This window comes from Medicago sativa, chromosome 5 (assembly GCF_051527215.1).
Source record: "Medicago sativa cultivar Bolivia chromosome 5, Bolivia_mono, whole genome shotgun sequence".
Classification (NCBI taxonomy): domain Eukaryota; kingdom Viridiplantae; phylum Streptophyta; class Magnoliopsida; order Fabales; family Fabaceae; genus Medicago; species Medicago sativa.
The window spans coordinates 74,346,059-74,361,370 of NC_140753.1; the positions used below are offsets into that span (position 1 = coordinate 74,346,059).

A 15,312-nucleotide genomic window follows, 5' to 3' on the forward strand; every position below is an offset into this window, starting at 1 on the left:
TTCATATGGTGTGCAGGACAAACAAATTTGTTAAAATCATCAATTTTAGTTGTGGGAGCTGGAGGGTTGGGTGCTCCTGCATTGTTATATGCACCTTCTGGTGTTGGTAAAATATCCACAATGCAATAAAAATAAAAACACCAAATATATATATTTTTTTGCCACAATGCAATTTCTAATATTTATTTTATCAGTCAAAAATGAAAACTTAAAACACCGAAGTAAACAAATATTGATAACCAACACATTCAATTCTGATACGAATCTAAACTATACTCAATACCAATGAATGTATTCTTTTATCTCAATACTTGGCTAGTATTGAAACTACGATCCATTACAAGTTTTTCCAACTAGTCAAATTATTGAGAAACAAAAAGGAATTAGGTCAAAAAACAAAAAGACTACAAGTATCATTGTATACAATATGCAAGTTACTTAAGTAGAGAATAATCTACCTCATATCGTAGATGTCTAAAACACCAATTGTGTGGAAATTTGTTCCTCGAGGAGCTGGAAGCGGAATGGAATTTTGCAATATTTTATCCAAATACACACTACATATTGTAGAACAAAGATTGCTGGCATACACATAGTTGCTCTCATATATCCCCACATGTTTGGGTTGGTCAATGCATAACAGTTTCTCTGAATACCATTCGAAACACAAAATAATGCCATGTTGTAAAAATTAGTCATGATAATTATCTCTAAATAATAATCAAAGTAAATATATATACATGAATCAAATATAAGCAAAAAGGAGATAAATAAACTTAGCCGTCATTGAAATTTTATATAACTACACACTTATACAACTCTATCAACATCTTCTGTCAACAACTCATATGTAACCTGCAAAACAATAAACCATTATCTAACCTGAGGCGCGACATAGTCACTGTCCTTGAGGATTTTATCCGCCTCATAAACGTATATCCTCCTAGAATACAACAGGTCCCTCCCCGATATAAATCATAACCGGAGGTGACAGAACAACTCAAATTTATCTCAAAGATGACAGGAGATGTAACCCAAAAATCAAATATTTAGGAGGAGAGAAAACTTGAGAGGAGCGAAAACTAAATTTATACAATACAATCAACATCAATTTTATTTCTTTGACTGCAGAGGTAAATATAGTTTACCTTTTGCGGCCAAATACAGGGACAAAATCATGATAGAAAAACCAATTTTAAGTATAATTAACCTCCGTCAAATTGACACATACATATTTTTTTATATGAATGATAATCACCCTACACAATCAAACAATGTGTCATGTCATTTAAAATATATCAAATCACCAATTTTAAGTAAAGAAATTTGATAGAAAAACCAAAACAATGTGTTTTTAAAATGGGAGAATCAATTTCATGAATGAGTAAAAATAAGGAGACAAAACTATAATTAACCCCAATCACATTTACAATCGCAGGCTATCTCAAAAATGATTTTTTTAAAGAGTTGTGTTATTTAAACATCTATTTTTTTTTTTTTTTTGCGAATAAAATCCATTTGTTTGACAACCTAATGAATAACCATATATCTTTACAAATAAAAGTATCTATTGACACGAAAATCAAATCAATAGAGAAAAAAAAATATAATGTGAGTTTGACATAAAAAATTGTCACAAACATTATTATAAAATGGTTATTCAAATATTTTTTTTATTTTAAATAACATTTTAGAAGTATTTATGATATTTGGAAATTCCAAATATCATAAATACTTCTAAAACGACGTCGAACAATGTCCTTCCCTCTGTTCTTTTACTCCAACGTAACGCGGCGCGTGATAGAAACGCGCATCAAATTCAATTTAGGGTTTTCTCTACTTAAACAGTACAATTTAGGGTTTTTCCAAATTCAATTTATCAGCGTATCCAATTTAGGGTTTTCTCTCCTCACACTTTAGGATCACCCTTCAATCTCAATTTGCACAGGTAATCTCTACTAATTTTTCAATTTTTTTTTCTCTTTGAATTTCGCATCATTGAGTTAAATTACCATGCAAATCAACGTTTTGAGATTTTTGAATTTCAAAAGCACTTTTTTTTTTTTGTGTGTTAGTAAACCATAGTTGTTCTACAAGTAGATTACTGGCGTCTGGCTAGGGTTTAGTATTAATAGCAAGGTTTCATTCTCTTTTTATTTTTATTTATTCTTGCGAAGTGCTGCTCAAGTTGAAGGGAGAATTTTATCGGACAACTGTAAGACCGGTGTTTTCGTTGGTAAAGAACCAACACGAACGTAGTTAAGCCTAATAGATATAAGGATGTCGCTTTGATGTGTGGTAAGACTAGACCGGATAAAATTAGAAATGACAACATTATGGAGAGCGTTGGGGTATCATCTATAGTAGAAAAGATGGTAGAAACCAGATTTAGGTGGTTTAGGCATGTAGAGAGAAGACTTGTGGATTCTGTAGTAAAGAGAGGAGAACAAATGGATGCGAGTCAAATCACTAGAGATAGGGTAAGACCTAGAAAAACTATAAGAGAAACCAGTAATAGAACACTATGACGTTGTTTGATTCATGTAGCTGACCCCACTTATTGTGATAAGGCTTGGTGGTTGTTGTTGTTATTCTTGTGCTTTTTTTTTTTTTTTTTGGGTGTGGTGGAGACTGAAGTTATGTTTTTTTTTTTTCCTTTCCTTGGTTCTATTTTTATGTGTTTTTTTTTTTTTACCAATTTTTTCTTGAATGTTTGAATTAATATAATGAAGTTGGTGTAGGGGGTTATTGTGTTTTCATGCTTTAAATTTTGCAGATGAGTGATACAAAAGAAAACGACAAAGTGGGTCAGGGTGTTCCGGCGAATGTTAATGTAGAGGAAGCTGACCATGTCATTGGTGAAAATGAAAATTCAAAACTAGGAGATGATCATGAGATGATTATTGATAATCTTGCTGGTTTGGAATTAGGAGATGATCATGAGATGATTATTGTTCAAGAGATGCATCTTGAAGTTCAACCGGTTACTGTAGAGGAAACTTCAAAGAATGTTGAAAATGTGTCAGATGATGTCAAAATTGGGAAGGAAGAGGTGCATGCTGAGGATGAAAATGTGAAACCCAAGGTTGTTTCAGAAGGTATTTCACAAGAAAATGTTCAAGATACCCTTCATTCGGTTGAGGCGGCTGATGCTCATATGTTGGACACAGCTAAGGGTGAAGATGCTTCTGATATGAAGGTGGACGCCAAAAAACTTCCTGCCCCTGATGATACAAGGACAGGAATTAAGAATGTTTTAGAAGTTGAAAGTAAGGACGGTGAAGAGCAAGTTGCTGAGCCTGTAGATAATGAAAACCCGGATTCGCAGCAGAACATGTTTTTCTTGGATGCTGATCATTATTATGATGGAAATGAGTCGGGAACAGAAGAGGACCAAGCAGCTTTTATGAAGGAGCTTGAAAACTTCTTTAGGGAGAGGAGTATGGACTTCAAACCTCCCAAATTTTATGGAGAATGGCTTAATTGCCTTAAGTGAGTTATCTCTATTGATTTAATTTTTTAGCCATCTTTGAATATGACAAAATTCACCAGCTTCTAAAATGTTGTCGCTCTGAACTAATGCTTTTTTTGGTGGAACATAAGGTTATGGAGAGCTGTGATGAGATTGGGAGGCTATGAGAAGGTATTCATTTATTTTTTCCTTTCTATTATGTTGAATGATTCATTCAAATTTATGTAGCTGGTTTGGGAAAAACGATTAAATATTGTAGAGGTCCATAGTGATTTTAAATATTGGTTGATGGTTAAGCTTGTTGGTACACTGAATGAGTTGTTTGAAATTTAATTTGGTCTTTTTTGTTACTCTTATGGATTGTAAGCTACGATCAGTGAGAAGAACACTTTTAGACGTGCAAGTAAAATATAGCGAACACATGCACACACACAACACACATAAATATGTGGAGAGAATTTAAACTTGTCGAAGGAATTTTGTGTATTTATTCCCACTTCAGTATGTAAGAAGGTAATTGTGATTGCCAAAATGCCAGTGCATTGTGAAAACAAATATAATTCAAAATATGTGAAAATTATAGAGATTTGAAATTTCCAATTATCATGAACTCTCATGACAATAGCAAGATATAATGGGTTTTGTTAATTACTGGAAGGACGATACCAGCCTGCCCCATACTCTATTCCCTTCATTACCCTGGAATCTTTTTTGTTAGATTAATAAATGGACAGTTGATTTTGATGCACCTAAGAGTTTGTAAATTTGGCTACTTAAGGTATAGTTTTCTTTTAATTCTCAGGTTTCAAGTAGTTTTGCTTTAGATGAGCGAAATTTGACGCATTCTTTCTTGAGGCAAACTAGCGGCTGTCTATTTGTTTATTTCAAATAAGTTGTTTTCATTGTTTATAGGATATATACCTAATTGTCTTGTATTTTTGAATAGGTAACCTCATGTAAGTTGTGGCGGAGTGTGGGAGAGTCTTTCAAACTCCCAAAGTAAGGACTAACTTGCACTTTCATGTCTTGATCTCGTTAATGGCTCTGAAATTGTGATATTTCCTTATATTTCCAATTTTCATTTGTGTTTTTGTTTCTTTTTAAGTGTTATTTGATGTCAAATTTGTGATATGTGTTGTGTCTAATCTTCTTAGAATGTTTGTTTGGGCTTAACTTAACTCTAAGAGCTAGCTTGTGGAGTGAGGTTTACCCTCATACAACCGTTATTCTTGTAATTTGAAACTCTCAACATCCCCTCCCTTATGCCTAGGACTGGACATCTGAACCGTGAAGTTTGCATGCTTGGGCATTTGCAGGTGTGATCCAACGGACACATGATACTTTTATATCATTTTAAAATTTTGGTTTGCTCCAAACTTAACTTCAAAAGCTAGCTCTTAGGGCGAGAGTTGCCCCCCACTTATTGTTAAGACCATATCAATATCCAATGTGGAACGCTTACCACTCTTTTTTTACAACTGCAATGGTAGTGTGTATTGGAAAGGTTCTTGAGAACAATTTATGGTCACATTTTATGTAAATGGAAAAAGCTATGATGGGTGCTTATGATGAAATATTAATTGATGATAAATTTTCATATTGATAGAAAAGTTTATTTGCATAGCTATGCATTTTTTTTTAATGATATGGGTGGCATGTGTTTCTTTACCCTTTTCTGGAGATCCTTTGTGAGCTTTTTGGATAAATCTGATTATTCTCAGTAATATATCAATATTGTCCTCTTTTTTCATCTTATGCAGGACATGCACCACAGTTTCCTGGACTTTCCGGACATTTTATGAGAAGGTGATTGTTGACTAATAAGTTATATTATAATTATACGTTTTATTTGAATTTTGACATTTAGAAATTACAAATATATTTTATATATATTCTTGTTGGTGTTCATTTGAAGTTTATTAGTGAACGCTTTGTTTGCATGTGAATGTTGACTCTTGATGTCAATAATATATTCATATGCATTTATGCGAATTGCTTGAGTGGTTTAAATTTTACTTTCAGAATGATGCAGTCCTGTAATCCTCACCTTTTTAACACTTGTTTCATTGTTGCTGTTTCAAATGTTACTCTAGGCCCTTCTTGATTACGAAAGGCATAACATAAAAGGCGGCGATCTGAATGTACCTATCGCATCTCCTCCAGAGCCCGTGAATGTTGAAAATCAGGTAATGTGATTTGTATTTGATTTCTGTAGCATGAACAATAATGATCTATATAAGGAGTATTATCATCACCACAATCTTATTAACTGAGTGTGTTTGATTAGCTTATTTTGGATTTGAAACAGCTCATAATCAAGATTGTGTTGGATTATCTATATAAGGAGAATTTTTGAAAAATAGACATTAACACGCTGATACTGCAAATCTCGTTTTGATTGTCTGTCAAAATCATTTGTTCTGGTTTAAGAGAATTTTGTTGGTATATTTACAGGTTCAAAATGTTTCATATATATATCTAAAATTTTTTAGTTGTTAACACAAGTCAAGTAGCATTCATATTTCCCGGTTAATGCTTTCTTGAAATTAAATCATAAGGAGCTATCTATTGCCCAGAATTTTCGCTCTTCTTCCCCACCCATGTTACAATTATCTATGTTCCCAATGTGCCTATGATGTAGCACCAGGAGGACTATTAGCTAGTGTCTATCATCTTACGAGAATAGAGTATAGTCTAGATCAACCCGAAGAGGTATGCATAAAAGTATTTGCCCCAAGGCAAAATCCGAGAATTCCTTCTATTTTCTGGGTTTGGAAAAGTGCCGATTTTCAAGAAAGGGAATCTTATGATATGTTAGGAATCTCTTATGATAATTAGTATTAGCTGCATTCGAGTTTAAGGCATCATTATCTGGGTTAAATTTTATGTAAAAGTTGCCTGAACAATATCTGAAATTGGTTATTGCAATTAGGTAAATTTGCACCCTTAGTATTTGTAGTCTATGCGATAGGAGTTGAACTATGACTCTGTCCTTATTGCCGTGAGCACTATACTTATTTGTATCTCACGATCATTTTCAATTGATGATTGTGTCTAGGGTTGGCACTCACAACGTCTTCTTGGAAATGGTGAAGTTGGTGACCCTATCATAAAGGTTTTTGGTGGAATTTGGAAGTTTTTATTTTCCTTTTTCATTTTCTGTTTTCTTACATCCATAGAATTGTTCAATGCTTCTGATTTCTTAGGATAGGAATGCTGTGTCTGTGCAAAAGCGTGAAAAGCAGCTTAAGAGCATCAGTATGGTCCTCCCATTTCTTGTGCTATAAATTTTAATTATGTTGTAGGTGTTACAATGTTAAATTATTCTCAGTATTGAATCATGCACCTTATTGAATCAGATGTACCTAAACGTAAGATCCCATCTTATATGGATAATGCAGTCAAAGAAGCACGGAGTAAACCGTCAAGACAACAGTTAAGACACGGTTACTCCTTTCTATATTCCTTTTACTGTGTTGTGATTGCTTACTTGTTTGTGTAGTTAGAAGGTGACATGTGTTGCCAACTTATAGCCATGAGAAATTTTGTACTTTGGCACTTTGTTTTATTCACTACTTGCATACCTATGCTAACATATGTGGATGCTAGGTCGGGAACAGCTGTGGTTGACATAGGACCTTCTGCTGATTGGGTATATGTGGATGCTATGGTTGACATAGGACCTTCTGCTGATTGGGTAAAAGTCAATGTTCAAAAAACTGTAAGTTCTTAATCTTTGTATTTGAAATAAAATAATATAAGTTGTATTTGTAGTTAATTATCTCAATGTAAACTTTCTTGTGCAGAAAGATTGTTTCGAAATATATGCTTTAGTTCCTGGCCTTCTGCGGGAGGAGGTACTGCATATTCTAACTGCTCTATCTTACTTTAATATCTATTTATCTGCATTAATAATATATTAGTATTATGATGAAAGTTAAGCTATCTTTTTCACTATTTCCCCTTCCCGTGAGAGTTGCCATTGGAGTTGTGCAAAGTTCATGGCGGAGTGGGTGGGAAATTCAGCTTATACAAAGGATGCTATTACCTGTTTGTAGACTATTATGTTATATTCCCCTTCATTCTTGAGCAATATAAATATATAAAAGAAAGTTGATTGCTTGATGCCATGTAAATATTCATAGTAAATTTGCATTGCATCCCCAGTCTATATAATAAATCTTTACAAATATTACAATGTTCACCCTTCAAAAGGTCCTATGCTGAGGGTATCTGTCATTAGGAGCTTACATGCCAGCACATTGAGTAGAACTAGAACCCTTGAAAAATTGTTGATGCGGTGTTGTGTTCTTCGCAGAACATGTTTTTCTTGGATGCTGATCATTATTATGATGGAAATGAGTCGGGAACAGAAGAGGACCAAGCAGCTTTTATGAAGGAGCTTGAAAACTTCTTTAGGGAGAGGAGCATGGACTTCAAACCTCCCAAATTTTATGGAGAATGGCTTAATTGCCTTAAGTGAGTTATCTCTATTGATTTAAATTTTTAGCCATCTTTGAATATGACAAAATTCACCAGCTTCTAAAATGTTGTCGCTCTGGACTAATGCTTTTTTTGGTGGAACATAAGGTTATGGAGAGCTGTGATGAGATTGGGAGGCTATGAGAAGGTATTCATTTATTTTTCCTTTCTATTATGTTGAATGTTTCATTCAAACTTATGTAGCTGGTTTGGGAAAAACGATTAAATATTGTAGAGGTCCATAGTGATTTTAAATATTGGTTGATGGTTAAGCTTGTTGGTACACTGAATGAGTTGTTTGAAATTTAATTTGGTCTTTTTTGTTATTCTTACGGATTGTAAGCTACGATCAGTGAGAAGAACACTTTTAAACGTGCAAGTAAAATATAGTGAACACATGCACACACACAACACACATAAATATGTGGAGAGAATTTAAACTTGTAGAAGGAATTTGGTGTATTTATTCCCACTTCAGTCTGTAAGAAGGTAATTGTGATTGCCAAAATGCCAGTGCATTGTGAAAACAAATATAATTCAAAATATGTGGAACTTATAGAGATTTGAAATTTCCAATTATCATAAATTCTCAGGTTTCAAGTAGTTTTGCCTTATATGAGCGAAATTTGACGCATTCTTTCTCGAGGCAAACTAGCACTGATGATGGAACTTTAGGCTGTCTATTTGTTTATTTCAAATAAGTTGTTTTCATTGTTTATAGGATATATACCTAATTGTCTTGTATTTTTGAATAGGTAACCTCATGTAAGTTGTGGCGGAGTGTGGGAGAGTCTTTCAAACTCCCAAAGTAAGGACTAACTTGCACTTTCATGTCTTGATCTCGTTAATGGCTCTGAAATTGTGATATTTCCTTATATTTCCAATTTTCATTTGTGTTTTTGTTTCTTTTTAAGTGTTATTTGATGTCAAATTTGTGATATGTGTTGTGTCTAATCTTCTTAGAATGTTTGTTTGGGCTTAACTTAACTCTAAGAGCTAGCTTGTGGAGTGAGGTTTACCCTCATACAACCGTTATTCTTGTAATTTGAAACTCTCAACATCCCCTCCCTTATGCCTAGGACTGGACATCTGAACCGTGAAGTTTGCATGCTTGGGCATTTGCAGGTGTGATCCAACGGACACATGATACTTTTATATCATTTTAAAATTTTGGAACGCTTACCACTCTTTTTTACAACATTGCAATGATAGTGTGTATTGGAAAGGTTGTTGAGAACAAGTTGTGGTCACATTTTATGTAAATGGAAAAAGCTACGATGGGTGCTTATGATGAAATTTTTTTTTTTGAAGAAGAAAAGCTTATGATGAAATATTAATTGATGATAAATTTTCATATTGATAGAAAAGTTTATTTGCATAGCTTTGCATATTTTTTTTTTTTTTTTTAAATTATGAGTGGCATGTGTTTCTTTACCCTTTTCTGGAGATCCTTTGTGAGCTTTTTGGATAAACCTGATTATTCTCAGTAATATACCAATATTGTCCTTTGTTTTCATCTTATGCAGGACTTGCACCACAGTTTCCTGGACTTTCCGGAGATTTTATGAGAAGGTGATTCTTGACTAATAAGTTATATTATAATTATACCTTTTATTTGAATTTTGACATTTAGAAATTACAAATATAGTTTATATATATTCTTGTTGGTGTTCATTTGAAGTTTATGAGTGAACGCTTTGTTTGCATGTGAATGTTGACTCTTGATGTCAATAATATATTCATATGCATTTGCGCGAATTGCTTGAGTGGTTTAAATTTTACCTTCAGAATGATGCAGTCCTGTAATCCTCACCTTTTTAACACTTGTTTCATTGTTGTTGTTTCAAATGTTACTCTAGGCCCTTCTTGATTATGAAAGGCATAACATAAAAGGCGGCAATCTGAATGTACCTATCGCATCTCCTCCAGAGCCTGTGAATGTTGAAAATCAGGTAACGTGATTTGTATTTGATTTCTGTAGCATGAACAATAATGATCTATATAAGGAGTATTATCATCACCACGATCTTATTAACTGAATGTGTTTGATTAGCTTATTTTGCATTTGAAACAGGAGAATTTTTTAAAAATAGACATTAACACGCTGATACTGTAATTCTCGTTTTGATTGTCTGTCAAAATCATTTGTTCTGGTTTAAGAGAATTTTGTTGGTATATTTACAGGTTCAAAATTCTTCATATATATCTAAAAAACTTTAGTTGTTATAACACAAGTCAAGTAGCATTCGTATTTCCCGGTTAATGCTTTATTGAAATTAAATCATAAGGAGCTATCTGTTTCCCAGGATTTTCGCTCCTTTTCCCCACCCATGTTACAATTATGTATGTTCCCAATGTGCCTATGATGTAGCACCAGGAGGACTATTAGCTAGTGTCTATCATCTTACGAGAATAGAGTATAGTCTAGATCAACCCGAAGAGGTATGCATAAAAGTATTTTCCCCCAAGGCAAAATCCGAGAATTCCTTCTATTTTCTGGGTTTGGAAAAGTGCCGATTTTCAAGAAAGGGAATCTTATGATATGTTAGGAATCTCTTATGATAATTAGTATTAGCTGCATTCGAGTTTAAGGCATCATTATCTGGGTTAAATTTTATGTAAAAGTTGCCTGAACAATATCTGAAATTGTTTATTGCAATTAGGTTTGGTGGAATTTTAAAGTTTTTATTTTCCTTTTTCATTTTCTGTTTTCTTACATCCATAGAATTGTTCAATGCTTCTGATTTCTTAGGATAGGAATGCTGTGTCTGTGCAAAAGCGTGAAAAGCAGCTTAAGAGCATCAGTATGGTCCTCCCATTCCTTGTGCTATAAATTTTAATTATGTTGTAGGTGTTATACAATGTTAAATTATTCTCAGTATTGAATCATGCACCTTATTGAATCAGATGTACCTAAACGTAAGAGCCCATCTTATATGGATAATGCAGTCAAAGCAGCACGGAGTAAACCTTCAAGACCACAGTTAAGACACGGATACTCCTTTCTATATTCTTTTTACTGTGTGTTGTGATTGCTTACTTGTTTGTGTAGTTAGAAGGTGAAATGTGTTGCCAACTTATAGCCATGAGAAATTTTGTACTTTGGCACTTTGTTTTATTCACTACTTGCATACCTATGCTAACATATGTGGATGCTAGGTCGGGAACAGCTGTGGTTGACATAGGACCTTCTGCTGATTGGGTAAAAGTCAATGTTCAAAAAACTGTAAGTTCTTAATCTTTGTATTTGAAATAAAATAATATAAGTTGTATTTGTAGTTAAATTATCTCAATGTAAACTTTCTTGTGCAGAAAGATTGTTTCGAAATATATGCTTTAGTTCCTGGCCTTCTGCGGGAGGAGGTTGGAGAATGCCGAGAAGAAGAAGAAGAAGAAGGAAGCAAGTAAAATTAGTACCTTGTGGAAGGGTTTCTCGCTTATTCATCTCTTTTCCTTTCAAGTTATATTTTTATGTTGTTGAATTTGGTGAGATACTCATAATTATTAGTTGTGGATTATTTCAATAAGGGCAGGAATGATATATCTGAGTTTTGAAAACTCTAAGGTGGAGTTTAGTCGGAGACAAGCGAATGTGATCGCTCATACTCTTGTTCGATAGGCTACTTCTCTAGTTAGTCTCCATGTTTTTGATGATGTACCTCTTTGTATCTCGACTTTGATTTTTAATAAAAAGCTATAGGCTAATTTTCTCTCAAAAAAAATTCATAATTATTATTGAATTCAGAACTCTTAATTATTATTATTAAAAAAAACTCATAATTATTACTTCCTCCGTCCTATGAGTCTTTTGCTCATTTCACACATATATATTAAGAAAAATGTATAAACAAAGGAGAGAGAAAAATAGTTTTAAGTGATCTTCTCAAGTATTTGTGCATTTTCAATTATCATAAATGCAAAATGAAATATATTGAATTGAGAGTGTTGAAAGTAATGTTAATTAAATTATAATTGATAAAAGTAATTAATATTGCACTGAAAAGTGAAATGAATAAGTTATTTCAGGACGATATTTTTTTACAAAAGACTCACTTATTATAGGACGGATAGAGTATTTTTCTTCTGATATTTTTAAATGGAAATGTTCATAAAATAAAATGAAAATGATTTTGACCTTTTTTTTATTCGTAAACGAAGTGATAAGCAATATTGAAGTTACATATTACTATGTTCGAAATTTGAATCTGGGTTGATGTGTTTAAGATAGCAAGTTTGACATCGTCATTTGAACTAGTTTTACATACTTTTATTATTTTTTGACGGACACGCTACGTTAATGCGTGTGAATTGTAAACAACATTTTTTTATGATATTTTTTATTTTTAAGCTTTGTGGTTCTCCACCTGAAGACTATTGGCAAAGAACAAAACTCTTACAAATGACAAGTTGCCTATATGTTGAAAAACTTTCCTTCTATTGCATTGGCACTTGTTCATTTCAATGGCACCAGAACAACGAGGATCTACAACTTTTTGCACTTAAGGGTAAGTTCTTCACTATACATCATCTACCTTGCGATACTTTAAGTTTACCAAAGTTTCCACCAAGCAAGGAGTTTGACCAAGAGATAAAGAAGCAATAAGAAAAAAATAAAAAAAAACACTGAAGCTATTAAAGGGCACATGGCAGTTGAAATACTAAAGCATTGGAAACACCAGAGTATAGTGCTCGAGGCGATATAACTTTGCGGGGAAAGTCGAATACTAAAATGTCTCGTCTTAAATATGAATCACAAGAAGATGACAAATCTAATAACAAACTATAAACAAACTTATTTCCAGTACATTGTTTTCTTCTTCTTTCCAAACCATCATTAACCTAAATTTGTACAATTAGCGCTATCATGGGAATTGCTCAAGCGTTATCATCGATTTTATAAGAAGGTGAGTAACTAGCCCCATCGTTACATGTCACAAAGTTACAATATAATTTTCTCAAATATCTTAATGTACATTAATATTTTAAAAACATACATTATCATAATTTTTCATTTATATGTTTCTAAAAATTGTATATACGCGTACTGCATAGCCATCAAGCATACTGAGTTACTGGTCAATATTGATCACATTCTCCTTTTGATAAGTGCTCAAAAGTAATATATTTCTTATGTTAAAAGAGGCATTTTTAGTGACTTGTTATGCAAGTTATCTATGGAAAAGCTTTCAATTGTGTATTTATACCATTTATGCTTTACATGCCTGATTCTACCCAATTTATGCAGAAAATGACAAGCAAGGACCAAAACTCAAGTTTCTAAGCCAAGCAAAACTCGCTTAAGCGAGAACATTTCGCTTACGCGAGAAAGTTCCAGGGAGCATCTTATCATTTCGCTTCCAGTTCGCTTTCAGATCGCTCATGGAAATTGGCATGTCGCTTACGCGAGTATTAGTCGCTTACGCGAGAAAGTTCCAGGGAGCAACTAATCATGTCGCTTCTCATCTCGCTTTTAGTTCGCTCAAGCCAGACTCAAAGGCGGTTTAAAGATTGAAGCATATTCGCTTACGCGAGTGAATGTCGCTTACGCGAGATGCAAGTTCATCTAGGCTAAGGGCTACGTGGCAAGACTTCATTGGTCAGAGCTTAATATTTATGCAATTCGCTTGCGCGAGATGATGTTCGCTTACGCGAGTTGTCACGTTTTCAGCCCATTTAAATATAACTTTTCCCTCTCTCTAACACTATTCACTATTCCATTGAAACATTTTATACATTTCTAGAGAGAGGTTAGAGCTATTTCATAGAGAGAAACACAAAGCAAGTGATTAAGGAGTAGATTCAACCCTAGATTCATTGAGACATCAAGGATCTTGGCATGGAATCTTCATCTTTCCTTCATTCCTTGCATTAGTTTACATGTCTATATGTAACTATCACCTTCTTTGTAGTATTGAGGTAACTATCAAGCTATTATGTAATCTTTTGATCTTTTAATATATAAGGTTCTAGCTTAATGATTCAATATTGTTGTTATTCTTGCTTTTAATGCTTTCAAAGAGATTCAAGATGATTTGGACACAAACTCTTGAATCTAGAACTAGAATAACAATCTATCTTATGTTATATCACTCTTGACAAGTTTGTAAACCTTTGATAATTACTTTTAATCAAGATTTTAATGCTTTCGGATACTTAATCAGGCTGGACACGGTCGATTAAGTTATCCGATCGACTTTGTTATCGTTTAAGGAATTTGGACACGAATGTTTAAACGCTAACTTGGAAATAACGATGTCGCTTTGGACACGAAGGATATTGTAGAAATGATTGTAATAATATTGGTTATAAAGCTAGAGTCTGTTAATCGATCGAGAGATTGCTGCTGTTATGCTTGCTCGTTATCTTATACCGCAAGCGAAATAGTTCGATCCCCTCTCGTTTTTACTTTAGTGTCAAATATGGATATAGTGTTACAAACAAACAAATTATATCCAAACCCTTAATGTGAACGATTGTGTAAATGCTTATGATTAAACGTAACTCCCTGTGGAAACGATCCTATATATACTCACGTGTACATAGTTATATGACATGTAGGAAAAATCTTACATCAAAATGGCGCCGTTGCCGGGGAGTAACGGAAATTTTATTATAAGTATGGAAACAATTTTGTCATGTTAAGTCAATTTTGCACAAAATTCTTTCATGCATATACTTATACACATATATCATTCATTATTTTTTATGCTAACCACTTGGTATAGTCTTGGTGAACTTTGTTTATGCGAGGTACCGTTGCTCACGAAGACCTACAATTTGATCCAGAGATTGAGAAAACTGCTAGGTTACTTAGAAAGCAAGCAAAGGAAGCTAGGAGATTAGCCAGGCTGGCTCAGCCGGAATCTTTACTTTTTATTCCTTCTCCGTCAGGTTCGGTGCATACTATATCACTAGGTGATTCTTCACATTCTTCTGCACATTCATCTCCGAGGAGTGAACCAGAAGTAGACATGGCTAATGAAGATGAGAATGCTCTACCTATGTGGGTTAGTCCAAGGAGGCTAGCTAATCTTGGCAATCGTAATGCCAAATCAATTGAGCTGAAGTCGGGGTTGATAAACTTGATAACTCATAACCAGTTTACCGGTATGGATCATGAGGATCCATATAAACATCTTACCAACTTCTATGTTACCGCCGGTACACTTGGTATGAAGGAAGATGAGGAAGAGGGTGTGTTTGTGCAATTGTTTCCTCATTCTTTGATCGGGAAGGCTAAGGAGTGGTATCTTGATCAACCAACTTCTTTGATGGAAAATTGGGGTGAGCTAGAGAAAGCATTTCAAGAAAGGTTCTTTCCGGAAGATAGGCATCTTGAGGCTAAAACTTCAATTACA

General features: G+C 33.8%; 1 protein-coding gene across 5 annotated transcripts; it reads left to right on the forward strand.

The window, feature by feature from the left end:
- Positions 1-1,757: 1,757 nt before the first annotated feature.
- Positions 1,758-11,628, forward strand: LOC146924933 (uncharacterized). 5 transcript variants are annotated; one of them, XM_085709894.1, is made up of 20 exons: positions 1,758-1,948; positions 2,742-3,492; positions 3,604-3,643; positions 4,419-4,471; positions 5,233-5,278; positions 5,566-5,658; positions 6,531-6,587; positions 6,679-6,730; positions 6,832-6,907; positions 7,082-7,193; positions 7,279-7,329; positions 7,791-7,951; positions 8,063-8,102; positions 8,710-8,762; positions 9,481-9,526; positions 9,814-9,906; positions 10,707-10,758; positions 10,862-10,937; positions 11,114-11,180; positions 11,267-11,628. In XM_085709894.1, the coding sequence occupies exons 2-20, from the start codon at positions 2,777-2,779 to the stop codon at positions 11,360-11,362; spliced, it is 1,980 nt and encodes a 659-aa protein (XP_085566020.1). In that variant the 5' UTR covers positions 1,758-1,948; positions 2,742-2,776; the 3' UTR covers positions 11,363-11,628. The 5 variants fall into 5 exon arrangements, with proteins under 5 accessions (XP_085566020.1, XP_085566019.1, XP_085566021.1 ...); XM_085709893.1 differs by having other exon boundaries at positions 2,777-3,492; XM_085709895.1 differs by having other exon boundaries at positions 2,777-3,492; positions 11,114-11,156.
- Positions 11,629-15,312: the final 3,684 nt, after the last annotated feature.

Excerpts from the sequence above, each read along its gene's own strand:
- LOC146924933 (XM_085709894.1), top strand. The coding sequence starts at position 2,777 with ATGAGTGATACAAAAGAAAACGACAAAGTGGGTCAGGGTGTTCCGGCG. Across the intron at positions 5,659-6,530 it reads CCGTGAATGTTGAAAATCAG|GGTTGGCACTCACAACGTCT; the intron begins GTAATGTGATTT and ends GATTGTGTCTAG. Across the intron at positions 9,527-9,813 it reads TCCGGAGATTTTATGAGAAG|GCCCTTCTTGATTATGAAAG; the intron begins GTGATTCTTGAC and ends ATGTTACTCTAG.